Source organism: Mustelus asterias, chromosome 1 (genome assembly GCF_964213995.1).
Source record: "Mustelus asterias chromosome 1, sMusAst1.hap1.1, whole genome shotgun sequence".
Lineage (NCBI taxonomy): Eukaryota > Metazoa > Chordata > Chondrichthyes > Carcharhiniformes > Triakidae > Mustelus > Mustelus asterias.
In genome coordinates, this window is record NC_135801.1 from 197,273,982 (window position 1) to 197,289,564 (window position 15,583).

Genomic DNA, 15,583 nt, shown 5'->3' on the forward strand with positions numbered 1-15,583 from the left:
CTGGGATGTTCCTGTTGTGTGTGGGACTCTTTGGTTGTGTTCCCAGGGAGTGTGGGACTCTGGGTGTGTTCCCGGTGAGTGCGGGACTCTCTGGGTGTGTTCCCGGGGAGTGCAGGACTCTCTGGGATGTTCCTGTTGTGTGTGGGACTCTGGGTGTGTTCTCGGGGAGTGCTGAACTCTCTGGGTGTATTTCCAGGGAGTGGGGGACTCTCTGGGTGTGTTCCCGGGGAGTGCAGGACTCTCTGGGATGTTCCTGTTGTGTGTGGGACTCTTTGGTTGTGTTCCCGGGGAGTGTGGGACTCTGGGTGTGTTCCCGGTGAGTGCGGGACTCTCTGGGTGTGTTCCCGGTGAGTGCGGGACTCTCTGGGTGTGTTCCCGGTGAGTGCGGGACTCTCTGCGTGTGTTCCCGGTGCGTGCGGGACTCTCTGGGCGTGTTCCCGGTGAGTGCGGGACTCTCTGGGTGTGTTCCCGGTGAGTGCGGGACTCTCTGGGTGTGTTCCCGGTGAGTGCGGGACTCTCTGGGTGTGTTCCCGGTGAGTGCGGGACTCTCTGGGTGTGTTCCCGGGGAGTGTGGGACTCTCTGGGTGTGTTCCCGGGGAGTGCGGGACTCTCTGGGTGCGTTCCCGGGGAGTGTGGGACTCTCTGCGTGTGTTCCCGGGGAGTTTGGGACTCTCTGGGTGTGTTCCCGGGGAGTGTGGGACTCTCTGGGTGTGTTCCCGGTGAGTGTGGGACTCTCTGGGTGTGTTCTCGGGGAGTGCGGGACTCTCTGGGTGCGTTCTTTGCGTTTTTTCTCCAGTGACATTTTGCTATTTGGCTAGAGTCTCACATCATAGTTCTCACTGTTACACTGACAGTTCACTGCATCATTTCTCTTTCATGGCATGTCTCTTCCTCAGCTGTTGCCATTCACCATCTCTCAAGCCAAGGATGCCATCCTGCAGATTATTGAATGGCAGTTCCTGACACAAGACTCCGGAGAGAGAAATGTTCATTTGGAGCCGTCCTGGCAGGCAGATGAGGAGCCCGTTTCCTGCATCACTGACTGCTGGTCCCAGGGCTCCGTTCCTTTGACAAGGAATCTATCAACACCACCCCTGGGGAAACAGGTAGAACAGACTTAGATATTGCTGCTTGATAACAGATCTGTAATAGGAATGTGACTGACCTAATAACCCAGAGATTATCAGTAAATCGCATGGAACCAGTGGGTTGGTTCATTAAAGTCCTTTAGGAAGGTAAATGTGCCTGAAATCTGGCCGGGATTTGTTGTGTCTGATTCCAGTCCCACAATAAAACTGTTGAATCCTAACTCTCTTTGGAAGTGATTGAGCTGGGACACTCATATCCAGGGCCAGTTAGGGACAGCAGCCATGTCAACAACACCCATATCCACAGTATGGCTTAAGAATGTCTCCCTGGGTTAAGTCAATGGCAGAATGATGAAAGTTGAGGTTGTGCAGAGGGCCAGGTTTGGACGGACACCATTGCAGGCCTGGGTCGAGGTTGTGCAGAGGGCCCGGTTTGGAGGGGCACCATTGCAGGCCTGGGTCGAGGTTGTGCAGAGGGCCAGGTTTGGAGGGGCACCATTGCAGGCCTGGGTCGAGGTTGTGCAGAGGGCCAGGTTTGGAGGGGCACCATTGCAGGCCTGGGTCGAGGTTGTGCAGAGGGCCAGGTTTGGAGGGGCACCATTGCAGGCCTGGGTCGAGGTTGTGCAGAGGGCCAGGTTTGGAGGGGCACCATTGCAGGCCTGGGTCAAGGTTGTGCAGAGGGCCAGTTTGGATGGGCACCATTGCAGGCCTTGGCCCCAGCTGCAGAATTTCCTTGCTTCGCTGCTGTGTCTCTCTCCAATGCCTGAGCTCCAACTTCCCTCGGCCAATTTGGAAATTGCTGGCTGGGGTTTGGCTGACTGCGCACACACTCACACATTGCTCCCCTGGGCAGAACATTCGATTGTCATGGATTTTTAAAGGAGTTGTCTACTCAAGGGTATGTTTAAAGATTCCTTAAAGTGCCCCATGAGCCAGGCTGCTCTTGCCCAGCTCCTCCTCCTCCTGTCCTGCAAGCATGTGCCTGCTGACCCTTGGCACCCCAAATCATTGTAAACTGGGACTTCTCCAGTGACACAGCGTGCTGACTGAGACATCCAGAGAGACACTCCAGCACCAGGCCCTCACTCAACATCCGACACATCACCCTCAGCAATTCCAACCCAAACCTCAGTGATACCGACCTACTCTTAGTGACTCCCCCACCCCACCCCACCCCCTGCCTCCATGCTCGGTAACCACCTGCAGTTCACCAAACGCCTGCCCCCCAGCACCGGGAGCCCATGGCTCCCATTCTCAGTAAAACCCTGCATGCTCCCACATTGAGGACCACGTTCCCCACCCAGACCTCCTCCTCCCCTCCATTCTGAGGGACCTGTTCTCTACCTCCACACCCTTCACCCTCAGAACCACAATATCCCCCCAACAATGTTCCCCCAACACCCATCACTGACACGTTGCTCTCAATCTGATGACAGTGACTGCTTTATTAGTCTGCAATTGAAGCAACCCATTTTCATATAGGAAATTCCACAATGAGCAGCAGCAGATGGGTGTTATTTTTGGACAAGGTCAACTCCACTAATCTTTTCAGCAGTGACCTGGAATCTTCAACGTTTGCCCCAGAGAGCAGAAGGTGCCTCGATTAAACATCTCATCCAACAGTGCAGCACTCCCCCAGTACTGACCTGCTGACAGTACAGCACTCCCCCAGTACTGACCTGCTGACAGTACAGCACTCCCCCAGTACTGACCTGCTGACAGTACAGCACTCCCCCAGTACTGACCTGCTGACAGTACAGCACTCCCCCAGTACTGACCTGCTGACAGTACAGCACTCCCCCAGTACTGACCTGCTGACAGTACAGCGCTCCCTCAGTACTGACCCTCTGACAGTGCAACACTCGCTCAGTACTGACCCTCTGACAGTGCGGCGCTCCCTCAGTACTGACCCTCTGACAGTGCAGCACTCCCTCAGTACTGACCCTCTGACAGTGCAGCACTCCCTCAGTACTGACCCTCTGACAGTGCAGCACTCCCTCAGTACTGACCCTCTGACAGTGCAGCACTCCCTCAGTACTGACCCTCTGACAGTGCAGCACTCCCTCAGTACTGACCCTCTGACAGTGCAGCACTCCCTCAGTACTGACCCTCTGACAGTGCAACACTCCATCCGTACTGACCCTATGACAGTACAGCACTCCCTCAGTACTGACCCTCTGACAGTGCAGCACTCCGTCAGTACTGACCCTCTGACAGTGCGGCACTCCCTCAGTACTGACCCTCTGACAGTGCGGCGCTCCCTCAGTACTGACCCTCTGACAGTGCAACACTCCATCCATACTGACCCTCTGACAGTGCAACACTCCATCCGTACTGACCCTATGACAGTACAGCACTCCCTCAGTACTGACCCTCTGACAGTGCAGCACTCCCTCAGTACTGACCCTCTGACAGTGCGGCACTCCCTCAGTACTGACCCTCTGACAGTGCAGCACTCCCTCAGTACTGACCCTCTGACAGTGCAGCACTCTCTCAGTACTGACCCTCTGACAGTGCAGCACTCCCTCAGTACTGACCCTCTGACAGTGCAGCACTCCCTCAGGACTGACCCTCTGACAGTGCAGCACTCCCTCTGTACTGACCTTCTGACAGTGCAGCACTCCCTCAGTACTGACCCTCTGACAGTGCAGCACGCCCTCAGTACTGACCCTCTGACAGTGTAGCACTCCCTCAGTGCTGACCCTCTGACAGTGCAGCACTCCCTCAGTACTGACCCTCTGACAGTGCAGCACACCCTCAGTACTGACCCTCTGACAGTGCAGCACTTCCTCCATACTGACCCTCTGACAGTGTGGCACTCCCTCAGAACTGACCCTCTGACAGTGCAGCAGTCCCTCAGTACTGACCCTCTGACAGTGCAGCACTCCCTCAGTACTGACCCTCTGACAGTGCAGCACTCCCTCAGTACTGACCCTCTGACAGTGCGGCACTCCCTCAGAACTGACCCTCTGACAGTGCGGCACTCCCTCAGAACTGACCCTCTGACAGTGCAGCAGTTCCTCAGAACTGACCCTCTGACAGTGCAGCAGTTCCTCAGTACTGACCCTCTGACAGTGCGGCAGTTCCTCAATACTGACCCGCTGACAGTGCAGCACTCCCTCAGTACTGACCCTCTGACAGTGCAGCAGTCCCTCAGTACTGACCCTCTGACAGTGCAGCAGTTCCTCAGTACGGACTCTCTGACAGTGCAGCACTCCCTCAGTACTGACCCTCTGACAGTGCAGCACTCCCTCAGTACTGACCCTCTGACAGTGCGGCAGTTCCTCAGTACTGGCAGTGAGAGTGTTGGCCTGTGCTTACATTTCTAGTGTGAGGCTTGAATCTCTGACTATCTAACTGTGGAGGTATAATGGTTACCAATGACATTTGCATAACCAGATGGGAATTGAGACTGTGAGAATGAAATTATTTTAACAATCACATGTTTTCAATTAGGAAACTCCCAAGGAGGCTTCTGCAGACAGCGTTTGTTTGGGAAGCGAGGATGAAGGCCAGACTGTAATCCCTGCTGGGGCCGAAGCCAGACCACAGTGTGGGAGTGATCAGCCCCAACACCGAGGGGTGCAGGCCATGTCTCCACTGTGCAAAGAGCTAATGGGCTACTACCTACATTCGGAAAAGGTAACAAAGAGTCCAAATAAAACTCTGAGCTAAGGAACAGTTTGTAATATATATAAATAATTTGGAGGAAAATGTAACTGGATTGATTAGTAAGTTTGCAGATGACACAAAGGTTGGTGGATTTGCGGATAGCGATGAGGACCATCAGAGGATACAGCAGGATATAGATCGGTTGGAGACTTGGGCAGAGAGATGGCAGATGGAGTTTAATCCAGACAAATGTGAGGTAATGCATTTTGGAAGATCTAATACAGATAGGAAACATACAATAAATGGCAGAACCCTTAAGAGTATTGATAGGCAAAGGGATCTGGGTGTACAGGTACACAGGTCACTGAAAGTGGCAACGCAGGTGGAGAAGGTAGTCAAGAAGGCATACGGCATGCTTGCCTTCATCGGCCGGGGTATTGAGTTTAAAAATTGGCAAGTCATGTTGACGCTTTATCGAACCTTAGTGAGGCCGCACTTGGAATATAGTGTTCAATTCTGGTCGCCACGCTACCAGAAGGATGTGGAGGCTTTGGAGAGAGTACAGAAAAGATTTACCAGGGTGTTGCCTGGTATGGAGGGCATTAGCTATGAGGAGAGGTTGGAGAAACTTGGTTTGTTCTCACTGGAGCAACGGAGGTTGAGGGGAGACCTGATAGAAGTCTACAAGATTATGAGAGGCATGAACAGAGTGGATGGTCAGAAGCTTTTTCCCAGGATGGAAGAGTCAATTACTAGAGGGCATAGGTTTAAGGTGCGAGGGGCAAGTTTTAAAAGAGATGTACAAGGCAGATCTTTTACACAGAGGGTAGTGGGTGCCTGGAACTCGTTGCCAGGGGAGGTAGTGGAAGCAGATATGATAGTGACTTTTAAGGGGCGTCTTGACAAGTACATGAATGAGATGGGAATAGAGGGATATGGTCCCTGGAAGCGTAGAGGGTTTTAGTTCAGTCGGGCAGCATGGTCGGTGCAGGCTTGGAGGGCCGACGGGCCTGTTCCTGTGCTGTAATTTTCTTTGTTCTTTGAACTGGTTATTCCAGGTGAAGTTTATTGGTGATTCAGACTGGGAGGACCTCTGCATCACTGCCTGAGCCAAACGTAAATTGACCAGAAAGTCAAAGAGCTTTGACTCATCGAGGACCAACAGCAGTACTGGGGAAAGAGGGGATTGTTCCCGTGGGATGGGCTGGAGCAGGGTCCTGGCCAATTGTATTTCTAAAGTTCCGGAGGGACATGAATTTTAACAATGTTGTGGCAGGCGAAGGGGAAGGCTTTCCAGTGAGTGAAAACTTGTGAATCTCAAGGTTGAAATCATAGAGTTGAGTGGCAGAGTAATGACCAGAGCTGGACAGAATGAGCAGAGCCGGACAGAGTGAGCAGAGCCGGACAGAGTGAGCAGAGCTGGACAGAATGAGCAGAGCTGGACAGAATGAGCAGAGCTGGACAGAATGAGCAGAGCTGGACAGAGTGAGCAGAGCTGGACAGAGTGAGCAGAGCTGGACAGAGTGAGCAGAGCTGGACAGAATGAGCAGAGCTGGACAGAATGAGCAGAGCTGGACAGAATGAGCAGAGCTGGACAGAATGAGCAGAGCTGGACAGAATGAGCAGAGCCGGACAGAATGAGCAGAGCCGGACAGAATGAGCAGAGCTGGACAGAATGAGCAGAGCTGGACAGAATGAGCAAAGCTGGACAGAACAGTTTAACAGTAATAACGAGTTAGTAAATATGATCAAATCAGAGACGATGGCAAATTCTTCAAATTCAAAGTGATTATCTGAATGCTGAAGTGTTCATAATAAGATTTGATTTAAAAACCGTTACAGATATATGAGTGCAAAGTAACCAAGACGCTAAGATCCATGATTTCTGATTTCCTGGGCATCGTACCTGGGTGATACCCCAGAGCTCTCCTGGGGAACCCATTCCAAAGCTTCCACGCCAGGACTTTGTGGGAGTCGCACAGAAAATTGAAACTTCTGATGGGGAAACTACTGTGCACTGGGAAACACCTACTCAGATTTAAATCAGAGTTTTCGATGATTCTGACTGTCTTGTCAGAACAGTTACCCAGGAAAGGTTAGAATAATTAAAACCACTTCTAACTCCTGGGTAACGATGGTACTGACAACCACAAACTCCCCCATCCCCCCACTCCCCCAACCCCCACCTCCCCCACAGGACCCCACACCCGCCAACTAGCGACCAGCCACACACACACCCAACTGCCCAAAATAACCCTTAATTAACCTCCACTGATCACCCCCCTCCCAAACTACCCAACCCCCCCCTCAAACCACCTCATCCCCAACCAGCCACCCCTCCCACCACTAATCACCCAAACCCCCAACCCAATATCCTGCCCACTAACCTCATACACCTACCCTCTCCCTGGCTTGTCAAAGTGGCTGGACTTTCAAATTTACCTGCAAGACAGCAGCTACCCTCAGGAATGGTGTCTTGAAGTTGAGATGACTGACCTCCAACAGCCACAACCATCTTCCTTTGAGTTAGTTATAACTCCAACCAGTGCACTGAATCCCTGCTGATTTCCATCAACTCCAGTTTTGCCAGGGCTTCTTGACACACTCGGTCAAATGGTGCCTTGATGTCAAGGGCAGTCATTCTCACCTCAGGAATTCAGCTCTTTTCAAACGAAGAACCAAGAACAGTACAGTATGAACAGGCCATTCAGCCCTCCAAGCCTGTGCTAATCACGTTTACCTATCTAGACCAACTGCTCATATCCCTCTATTCCCCGTTTGTTCATATGCCTATCAAGATAAGTCTTAAATGTGGCTAACGCAACTGCCTCAACCACCTCACTTGGCAGTGTGTTCCAGGCCCCATGTTTTGTCCCGGTTTGAACCAAAGCTGGTGTGAGGTCAGGAGCAGAGCGACCCTGACACAACCCAAACTGAACGGTCAGTAAATTATTGCTAAATAAGTACTGCTATCAGGAGAGACTTGGCTTGTTTTCACTTGAAAGTCAGGGAATGAGGGGTGACCTGATAGAAGTTTACAAAAATATGAGAGGCATGGATAGAACGGACAGTCAGAGTCTTTTTCCCCAGGGTAGAATTGTCAATTACTGGGGGACATAGGTTTAAGGTAAAAGGGGGAAAGTTTAAGGGAGATGTGAAAGACAAGTTTTTTTACACAGAGAGTGGTAAGTGGCTGGAACTCGTTGCCAGAGGAGGTGGTACCCTCAGATGGGCTGCTTTCTAGAACGAGGGTCTCTCCCTGATAGATTCTCTCTCTGATTGAGACCTCAGTTTCTGTTACAGAGAGGGGAGAGAAGCAAATTGAACTCCTTCATTTTCTCACCATCTCTCCATAAGTAGAAGTGTTTTAAGAGTTGAAATTGGCTGAGGCCTGTTTCCCCAAACCCAAAAGTGACTCGCAACAAACTGTCTGCCGGATGAAATCAGAAGTATTGTTTATTCATAGATTCATGCCACACGCACACTGCACCAAGAAAAGAGTTGTACAGCTCGGGATAAATTAAAACAAAAAGAAACAAGTTACGTGGGTCTGAATTTCCAGTGGGGCAGGAAGTGGACGTGAAATTCTCTCCCTCCTCTCATTGGCTTAAGAACATAGAACAGTACAACACAGAACAGGCCCTTCGGCCCACAATGTTGTGCCAAGCTTTATCTGAAACCAAGATCAAGCTATCCCACTCCCTGTCATCCTGGTGTGCTCCATGTGCCTATCCAATAACCGCTTAAATGTTCCTAAAGTGTCTGACTCCACTATCACTGCAGGCAGTCCATTCCACACACCAACCACTCTCTGCGTAAAGAACCTACCTCTGATATCCTTCCTATATCTCCCACCACGAACCCTATAGTAATGCCCCCTTGTAATAGCTCCATCCACCCGAGGAAATAGTCTTTGAACGTTCACTCTATCTATCCCCTTCATCATTTTATAAACCTCTATTAAGTCTCCCCTCAGCCTCCTCCGCTCCAGAGAGAACAGCCCTAGCTCCCTCAACCTTTTCCTCATAAGACCTACCCTCCAAACCAGGGAGAATCCTGGTAAATCTCCTCTGCACTCTTTCCAGCGCTTCCACATCCTTCTTATAGTGAGGTGACCAGAACTGCACACAATATTCCAAATGTGGTCTCACCAAGGTCCTGTACAGTTGCAGCATAACCCCACGGCTCTTAAACTCCAACCCCCTGTTAATAAAAGCTAACACACTATAGGCCTTCTTCACAGCTCTATCCACTTGAATGGCAACCTTTAGAGATCTGTGGATATGGACCCCAAGATCTCTCTGTTCCTCCACAGTTCAGAACCCTACCTTTGACCCTGTAATCCACATTTAAATTAGTCCTACCAAAATGAATCACCTCACATTTATCAGGGTTAAACTCCATTTGCCATTTTTCAGCCCAGCTTTGCATCCTACCTATGTCTCTTTGCAGCCTACAACAGCCCTCCACCTCATCCACTACTCCACCAATCTTGGTGTCATCAGCAAATTTACTGATCCACCCTTCAGCCCCCTCCTCTAAGTCATTAATAAAAATCACAAAGAGCAGAGGACCAAGCACTGATCCCTGCGGCACACCGCTAGCAACCTGCCTCCAATCCGAAAATTTTCCATCCTTCCAACAGGGGTTTTCACTGTGACTGACCAATGAGCTGGCAGCCAGCGTGAGGCATTCCGTATTGGGGGGAGGCAGGGGAGTGGGCAGCCGGGACCAGTGAGGGTGTGGGAGGGCGGTTTGAAACAAACTCCCTGAGAGCTGACATCTGCTGTGGAGCTGCCTCAAGGAGTGTTATTCAAAGGATATTTCCACACAAGAAACGCTACAAACTGTGTCTAATGTGACTACAAACTGATGGCAATACCGAACTCCTCAACCTTCAATCATGTTCTGGACATTTCATCCCATCCTGGGTCATGAATGATGCCAAAGTGCGAAGGACGATTGTCCCGTGTGCCAAACATCGCAGTGCGTGGGCCATTAAAAATCCCAATCGGTTGGGATTGAATTGGAACTTTAATTGTTGGTGGCTGTGTGTCTGACTCCTGCATCTGCCCGTTGACCTGATCTGACACAATATTGTTATGATGCTGAGACGCTCACCCCGACATTCTCATGCACTAGTTCAGATCAGCCATGCGCCCAATCACAGCACTTCGAATCCCACTCATGGATATTAATTCACATGAATGTCACACTCCAAGTAGGAATTAGTTCAGCGGGTTCAGCCAGCTGAAAGCAAGAGTTACAGAATTCCTTCAAAGTTGGTGATGGTGTAGTAAGTTGATGTTGGTTTACAGATACGTGGTCCACTCTACAGGCGAGGGCAGGAATCTTACAGGCCTCAAGGAAGTTTAAACTTGAGACAGGCTTTATTGTCAGCCTGGGTTCGGCTTTGGTGTTGACAGGCTGAATGCTTAACAGCAGACTGACTTGGGAGTCCAGGAATATAACGTTAAGACTTTCCAAAGGCCAAAAGACCTTAAATCCTGTGGGGTTGCCCATTGATGCGTCAATTTCAGGGTAACATTTGTTTCTATGTCTCTGGTCAAAATCCATTGTTCACCTTCGGAAATAGATGGTGGCCATTCGTGCCTTCACCGGTATAATGAATTTCAATGGCTACCTCTGTTATAAGATTAGTGGGGAGAGAGACTGTCTGTTGCTGCCTTGTTTTGTTGATGGTAACGTGTCCACGCAATGGTACAGTGGTTCGCACTGCTGCCTCACAGCGCAACGGACCTGGGTTTGATTCCCAGCTTGGGTCACTGTCTGTGCAGAGTCTGCATGTTCTCCCCGTGTCTGCGTGGGTTTCCTCTGGGTGCTCTGGTTTCGTCCCACAGTCCGAAAGTCGTGCTGATTAGGTGCATGGAGCATGCTAAATTCTTCCTCAGTGCACCTGAACAGGCGCTGGAGTGTGGCAACTAGGGGATTTTCACATTAACTTCATTAATGTAAGCCTACTTGTGACAATAATTAATAACACAGAAACTAGAAGCAGGAGTAGGCCATTTGGCCCTCCAAGCCTGCACCAACCATGCTGCCCGACTGAACTGAAACCCCCTACCTTTCCGGGGACCATATCCCTCTACTCCCACCCAATTCATATATTTGTCAAAACATCCCTTAAAAGTCAATGTTGTATCTGCTTCCATCACTTCCCCCAGCAGCGAGTTCCAGGCACCCACCACCCTCTGTGTAAAAAAACTTGCCTCGTATAACTCCTAAAACCTTGCCCCTCACATCTTAAACCTATTCAACCCAGTAATTGACTCTTCCACCCTGGGAAAAAGCTTCTGACTATCCACTCTGTCCATGCTCCTCATAATCTTGTAGGCTTCTAATAGGTCGCCCCTCAACCTCCGTCGTTCTGGTGAGAACAAACCAAGTTTCTCCAACCTCTCCTCATAGCTAATGCCCTCCATACCAGGCAACATCCTGGTAAATCTTTTCTGTACCCTCTCCAAAGCCTCCACATCCTTCTGGTAGTGTGGCGACCAGAATTGAACACTATATTCCAAGTGCGGCCTAACTAAGGTTCTATAAAGCTGCAACATGACTTGCCTTAAACTCAATGAAGGCAAGCATGCCGTATGCCTTCTTGACTACCTTCTCTACCTGCGTTGCCACTTTCAGTGACCTGTGTACCTGTACACCCAGATCCCTCTGCCTATCAATACTCTTAAGGGTTCTGCCATTTACTGTATATTTCCTATCTGTATTAGACCTTCCAAAATGCATTACCTCACATTTGTCCAGATTAAATTCCATCTGCGATCTCTCCATCCAAGTCTCCAACTGATCTATATCCTGCTGTATCCTCTGATGGTCCTCATCACTATCTGCAAATCCACCAACCTTTGTGTCATCCGCAAACTTACTAGTCAACCAGTTACATTTTTCACCAAATCATTTATATATATTACAAATAGCAAAGTTCCCAGCACTGATCCTGAGGAACGCCACTTGTCAGAGCCCTCCATTCAGAAACTCTCCCTTCCACTGCTACCCTCTGTCTTCCATCTTCTATGTTTCTATAAAGGTAGGTTAAATGAGTGGTCAAAAGATAACAGATTATGTGGGGAAATTCACTTTCGCAGGAAGAAAGACAACATTTTTAGAATGGTGCAAAATTAAATATTAGTGTTCAGAGGGATTTGTCCAAGGAACATAGAAAGTTAACATGCAGGTACAACAAGCAATTAGGAACATTAATGGTATTCGGCCTTTAATGTAAGAGGGTTAGAAGAGTAAGGAAATCTTGCTGTTTTGGTGAGTCTACAACTTGAGTACAGTTTTGGTCTCCTTGTTGAAGGAAGGTTGTACTTGCTTTAGAGAAGCTACAAAGCTACAACAAAGATTCATTAAATTGATCTATTTTCTGAGGTGAGTGGGTTGTCCTTTGAGAGAGGTTAACTCTCTGGACTCTCCAGGACAATTGAAACATAAGATTTTGAGAGGGCTTCAAAGGGTAGGTGCTCAGAGGCTGTTTCCCTTGGCTGGTGAGCCCAGAGCTGGAAGGCATTGCCTGAGAAGAAGGAATCAGACATTTCAGACCATAATATTTGGAATTCTCCACCCCAGATGTTGAATATACTCAAGGTTGTGACTGGTTGATTTTTGAAATCTTAAGGAAATGAAGGGATGTGGGAATCAGACAAGAAAGTGGAGTTGGGGCAAGGATCAGCTATGACCTTGTTGGATGGTGGGACAGACTTGAGAGGCTGATTGGCCTATTTCTTATGTTCTAATGAAATCTGATGGGCAGACCAAGGCTAGTCTGCTTCTTCCCAGGAGTGATCCAGTTAATGCCACTCCCCCACTCTTTCCCCAGATCCCTGCCATTTTATCTCATTTCCTTTTTGGAGTCAATCTGTTTTCACTCACATAACAAGGAGTGTATTGCAAATCCTAACCACTCTGATTTATAGTTTTTCCTTGTGTCACCTCTTGCCAGTCATCTTTAATCAGTGTCCTCTCGTTATTGACACTTTGGCAATTGGAAATTGCCTCCTCACTTACCCTCCCAATGTCCTGCACCGTATTAAACACCTAAGAACATAAGAACATAAGAAATAGGAGCAGGAGTAGGCCATCTAGCCCCTCAAGCCTTCTCCGCCATTCAATAAGATCATGGCTGATCTGATAGTGGGTTCAGTTCCACTTACCCGCCCGCTCCCCAACCCTTAATTCCCTTAATGGTTAAAAATCTATCTATCTGTGACTTAAACACATTTAACGAGGTAGCCTCTACTGCTTCATTGGGCAGAGAATTCCAAAGATTCACTACCCTCTGGGAGAAGAAGTTCCTCCTCAACTCTGTTCTAAATTGACTCCCCCGTATTTTGAGGCTATGCCCCCTAGTTCTTGTTTCCATTGTAAGTGGAAATAACCTCGCTGCTTCTACCTTGTCTAGCCCCTTCATTATCTTATATGTCTCTATAAGATCTCCCCTCAACCTTCTAAACTCCAATGAGTACAGGCCCAGTCTACTCATTCTCTCCTCACAAGCTAACCCCCTCATCTCCGGAATCAACCTGGTGAACCTTCTCTGTACCCTCTCCAAAGCTAATATATCCTTTCTTAAATAAGGGGACCAAAATTGTACACAGTACTCTAGGTGCGGCCTCACCAGTACCCTGTACAGTTGCAGCATGACCTCCCTGCTTTTATACTCCATCCCTCTCGCGATAAAGTCCAACATTCCATTTGCCTTCTTGATTACCTGCTGCACCTGCAAACTGAGTTTTTGTGATTCATGCACAAGGACCCCCAGGTCCCTCTGCACAGTAGCATGTCATATCTCTTGATTTTTCTGTGTTCAAAGGAGAGCCACATCAGTTTACCCACATAACTGTAACTCCTCATCCCTGGGAGCCATCCAGTAAATCTCTGCTGTACTCTCTCCCGAATCTTCAAATCCTTCCTAAATATGGTGTCCAGATTTGGACACAGTATTCCAGGATTGTGTAAATAATTAATCTATGAGGAAGGAATTTTCTTCTCCAGCACTGATAACCCTTTTGTCCTTGTGTTTTGACACCAGGAGGAGGCTGAGGAAGCTGATGAACCAGACAAACCACAAACACCCCCCATAGTCAAGAAGAAAATACAAAAGCGTAAGCCCCTTCGGGAAACTCTATATTCAGACAAGCGGAAGAACATTACCAAGTCTTTGGATAAGACAGAAAAGGAGTTGTTCCAACAAGAAGCCTTGGAACCCTGTACTCAAGAGCTTCCTATGCCTCCCTGTGAAGTCTATAGGATGACTTCCTATTTCCAGAACGTTCTAAAAATTCAGAAGAACCGATGGCCATTAAACAACAGCATAACGTTTGATGAGTTTGGAAATGTCACCGCAGTGCAGAGATTGAAGCCAAACCAACTCCCCAGGCAGCAAGTAAAGCCCGTCTTCCAGCTGATTGACGTGGATCTGGAGCCCGAGACTCACAGGCCACTTCTGAGAGAGGCTTTGAGACCATTGGTCTTCCGGAGTGGCAACTTTGGTAAAAGCTTCATCCCTGCCAGGTACAATATGAGGAGAGCTCTAAAGCAGGTTGCTGGGAACAGAGAGGGTGTGCGAGCTCTGGAACAGGTGGTGGATGGGGAGCCAGACCTTCACGGTGCTAACGCCGACAGGCTGCGTGTGAGACCAACCCCACCACAGTGGCCGAAGCTGAGTGGCTCCTGTACTGTCTCCACCTCGCCAGAATTTCTAGGATTCATTCCCGATGGGGCAAAGGACAGACACCATTCAAATTGTGGCCATTATCCAGAGTATGAAGAGGAACAGCAGAGCAGACTGAGACCCATCTGCAACAGCCTGTTCAGACCTCCCATCTTGGTGGAAAAACTAACCAGCAGTATTGTACCGTAAACCCCAGGCTATACCTGAACATAACCGCTTGCTGCTGTGACCATTCTACACTCAATATGTCCTCTTTTGTTGCCCCTCTGGTCAGTAGATTGACTCTGTTGCTTTAACATTTTGCCAGTTGTGACATAACATCTGTAACCCTAGCTAATAAAGGATCGAATTATCTGTAAGGTACATGAATCCTTCTTGGATAGGTACATTCCTTTTGTAAGGAATCAGCAAACAGTTAGCACATATTAAATAGCAACAATTTTAGCCACAACACCAGACTTGTTACCAATCCCTTACTGTTCATTCTCAACCCCAGCTAATTGCATTGATTGGTAAGTGAGCGCAGTTCTCCATCTTCCCCTTCTCTCAACTGAAGCTGCATTCCTGAAAACCTGAAGACAGTGGGAACGCTGGGACTCAAATCCCAGCCTCTCAGTAGTTCCCAGGTAAGAGCCCAGCCAGAGTCAGGAAGGTCGGACGAGACAGGCACTGAAGACGCTTTGCGTTGGTGAGCACAGAGTGACAATCTGACCCTGATTGCCACTTGCAGGAAGTTACAGCCCATTATTGAAAATGAACTCTCTCTTTATTGGCAAACTGTAACTAGCATTGTTGGAACCTCAACTATTACAATCTACATGAATGACTGGGAGAAACTGATTATATTGAAGTCAAATTTCTGACGATAGGGAAGAAAGCAGGGTGTGAGGAGGGTAGTCTGCAAAGGAACAGAGATTATGTGAGTGGACAAAAGATTTGGCAGATGGTGTACAATGTGGGAAATGGAGGCTGTTCAGTTGAAAAGCAGTATATTATTTAAATGGATAAAGATGCTAAAGTCTGCAGAGCAGAGGGATCTGGGTGTCTTTCTACATTTACGGGGAGGCAATGGCCCAGTGGTATTATCGCTAGACTATTAATCCAGAAACTCAGCAAATGTTATGGGAACCCGGGTTCAAATCCCGCCACGGCAGATGGTGGAATCTGAATTCAATAA

The 15,583-nt window shown here is 48.8% G+C and overlaps 1 protein-coding gene across 1 annotated transcript; it reads left to right on the forward strand.

Moving 5' to 3' along the window:
• Window positions 1–371: 371 nt before the first annotated feature.
• On the forward strand, window positions 372–14,763 carry LOC144501269 (uncharacterized). Its single transcript, XM_078224818.1, has 3 exons — window positions 372–1,106; window positions 4,545–4,730; window positions 13,765–14,763. Exons 1-3 carry the CDS (start codon window positions 882–884, stop codon window positions 14,593–14,595), a joined length of 1,242 nt encoding a protein of 413 aa, XP_078080944.1. The 5' UTR covers window positions 372–881; the 3' UTR covers window positions 14,596–14,763.
• Window positions 14,764–15,583: the final 820 nt, after the last annotated feature.

Excerpts from the sequence above, each read along its gene's own strand:
- LOC144501269 (XM_078224818.1), top strand. The coding sequence starts at position 882 with ATGTCTCTTCCTCAGCTGTTGCCATTCACCATCTCTCAAGCCAAGGAT. Across the intron at positions 1,107-4,544 it reads CACCACCCCTGGGGAAACAG|GAAACTCCCAAGGAGGCTTC; the intron begins GTAGAACAGACT and ends GTTTTCAATTAG. Across the intron at positions 4,731-13,764 it reads ACTACCTACATTCGGAAAAG|GAGGAGGCTGAGGAAGCTGA; the intron begins GTAACAAAGAGT and ends TTTTGACACCAG.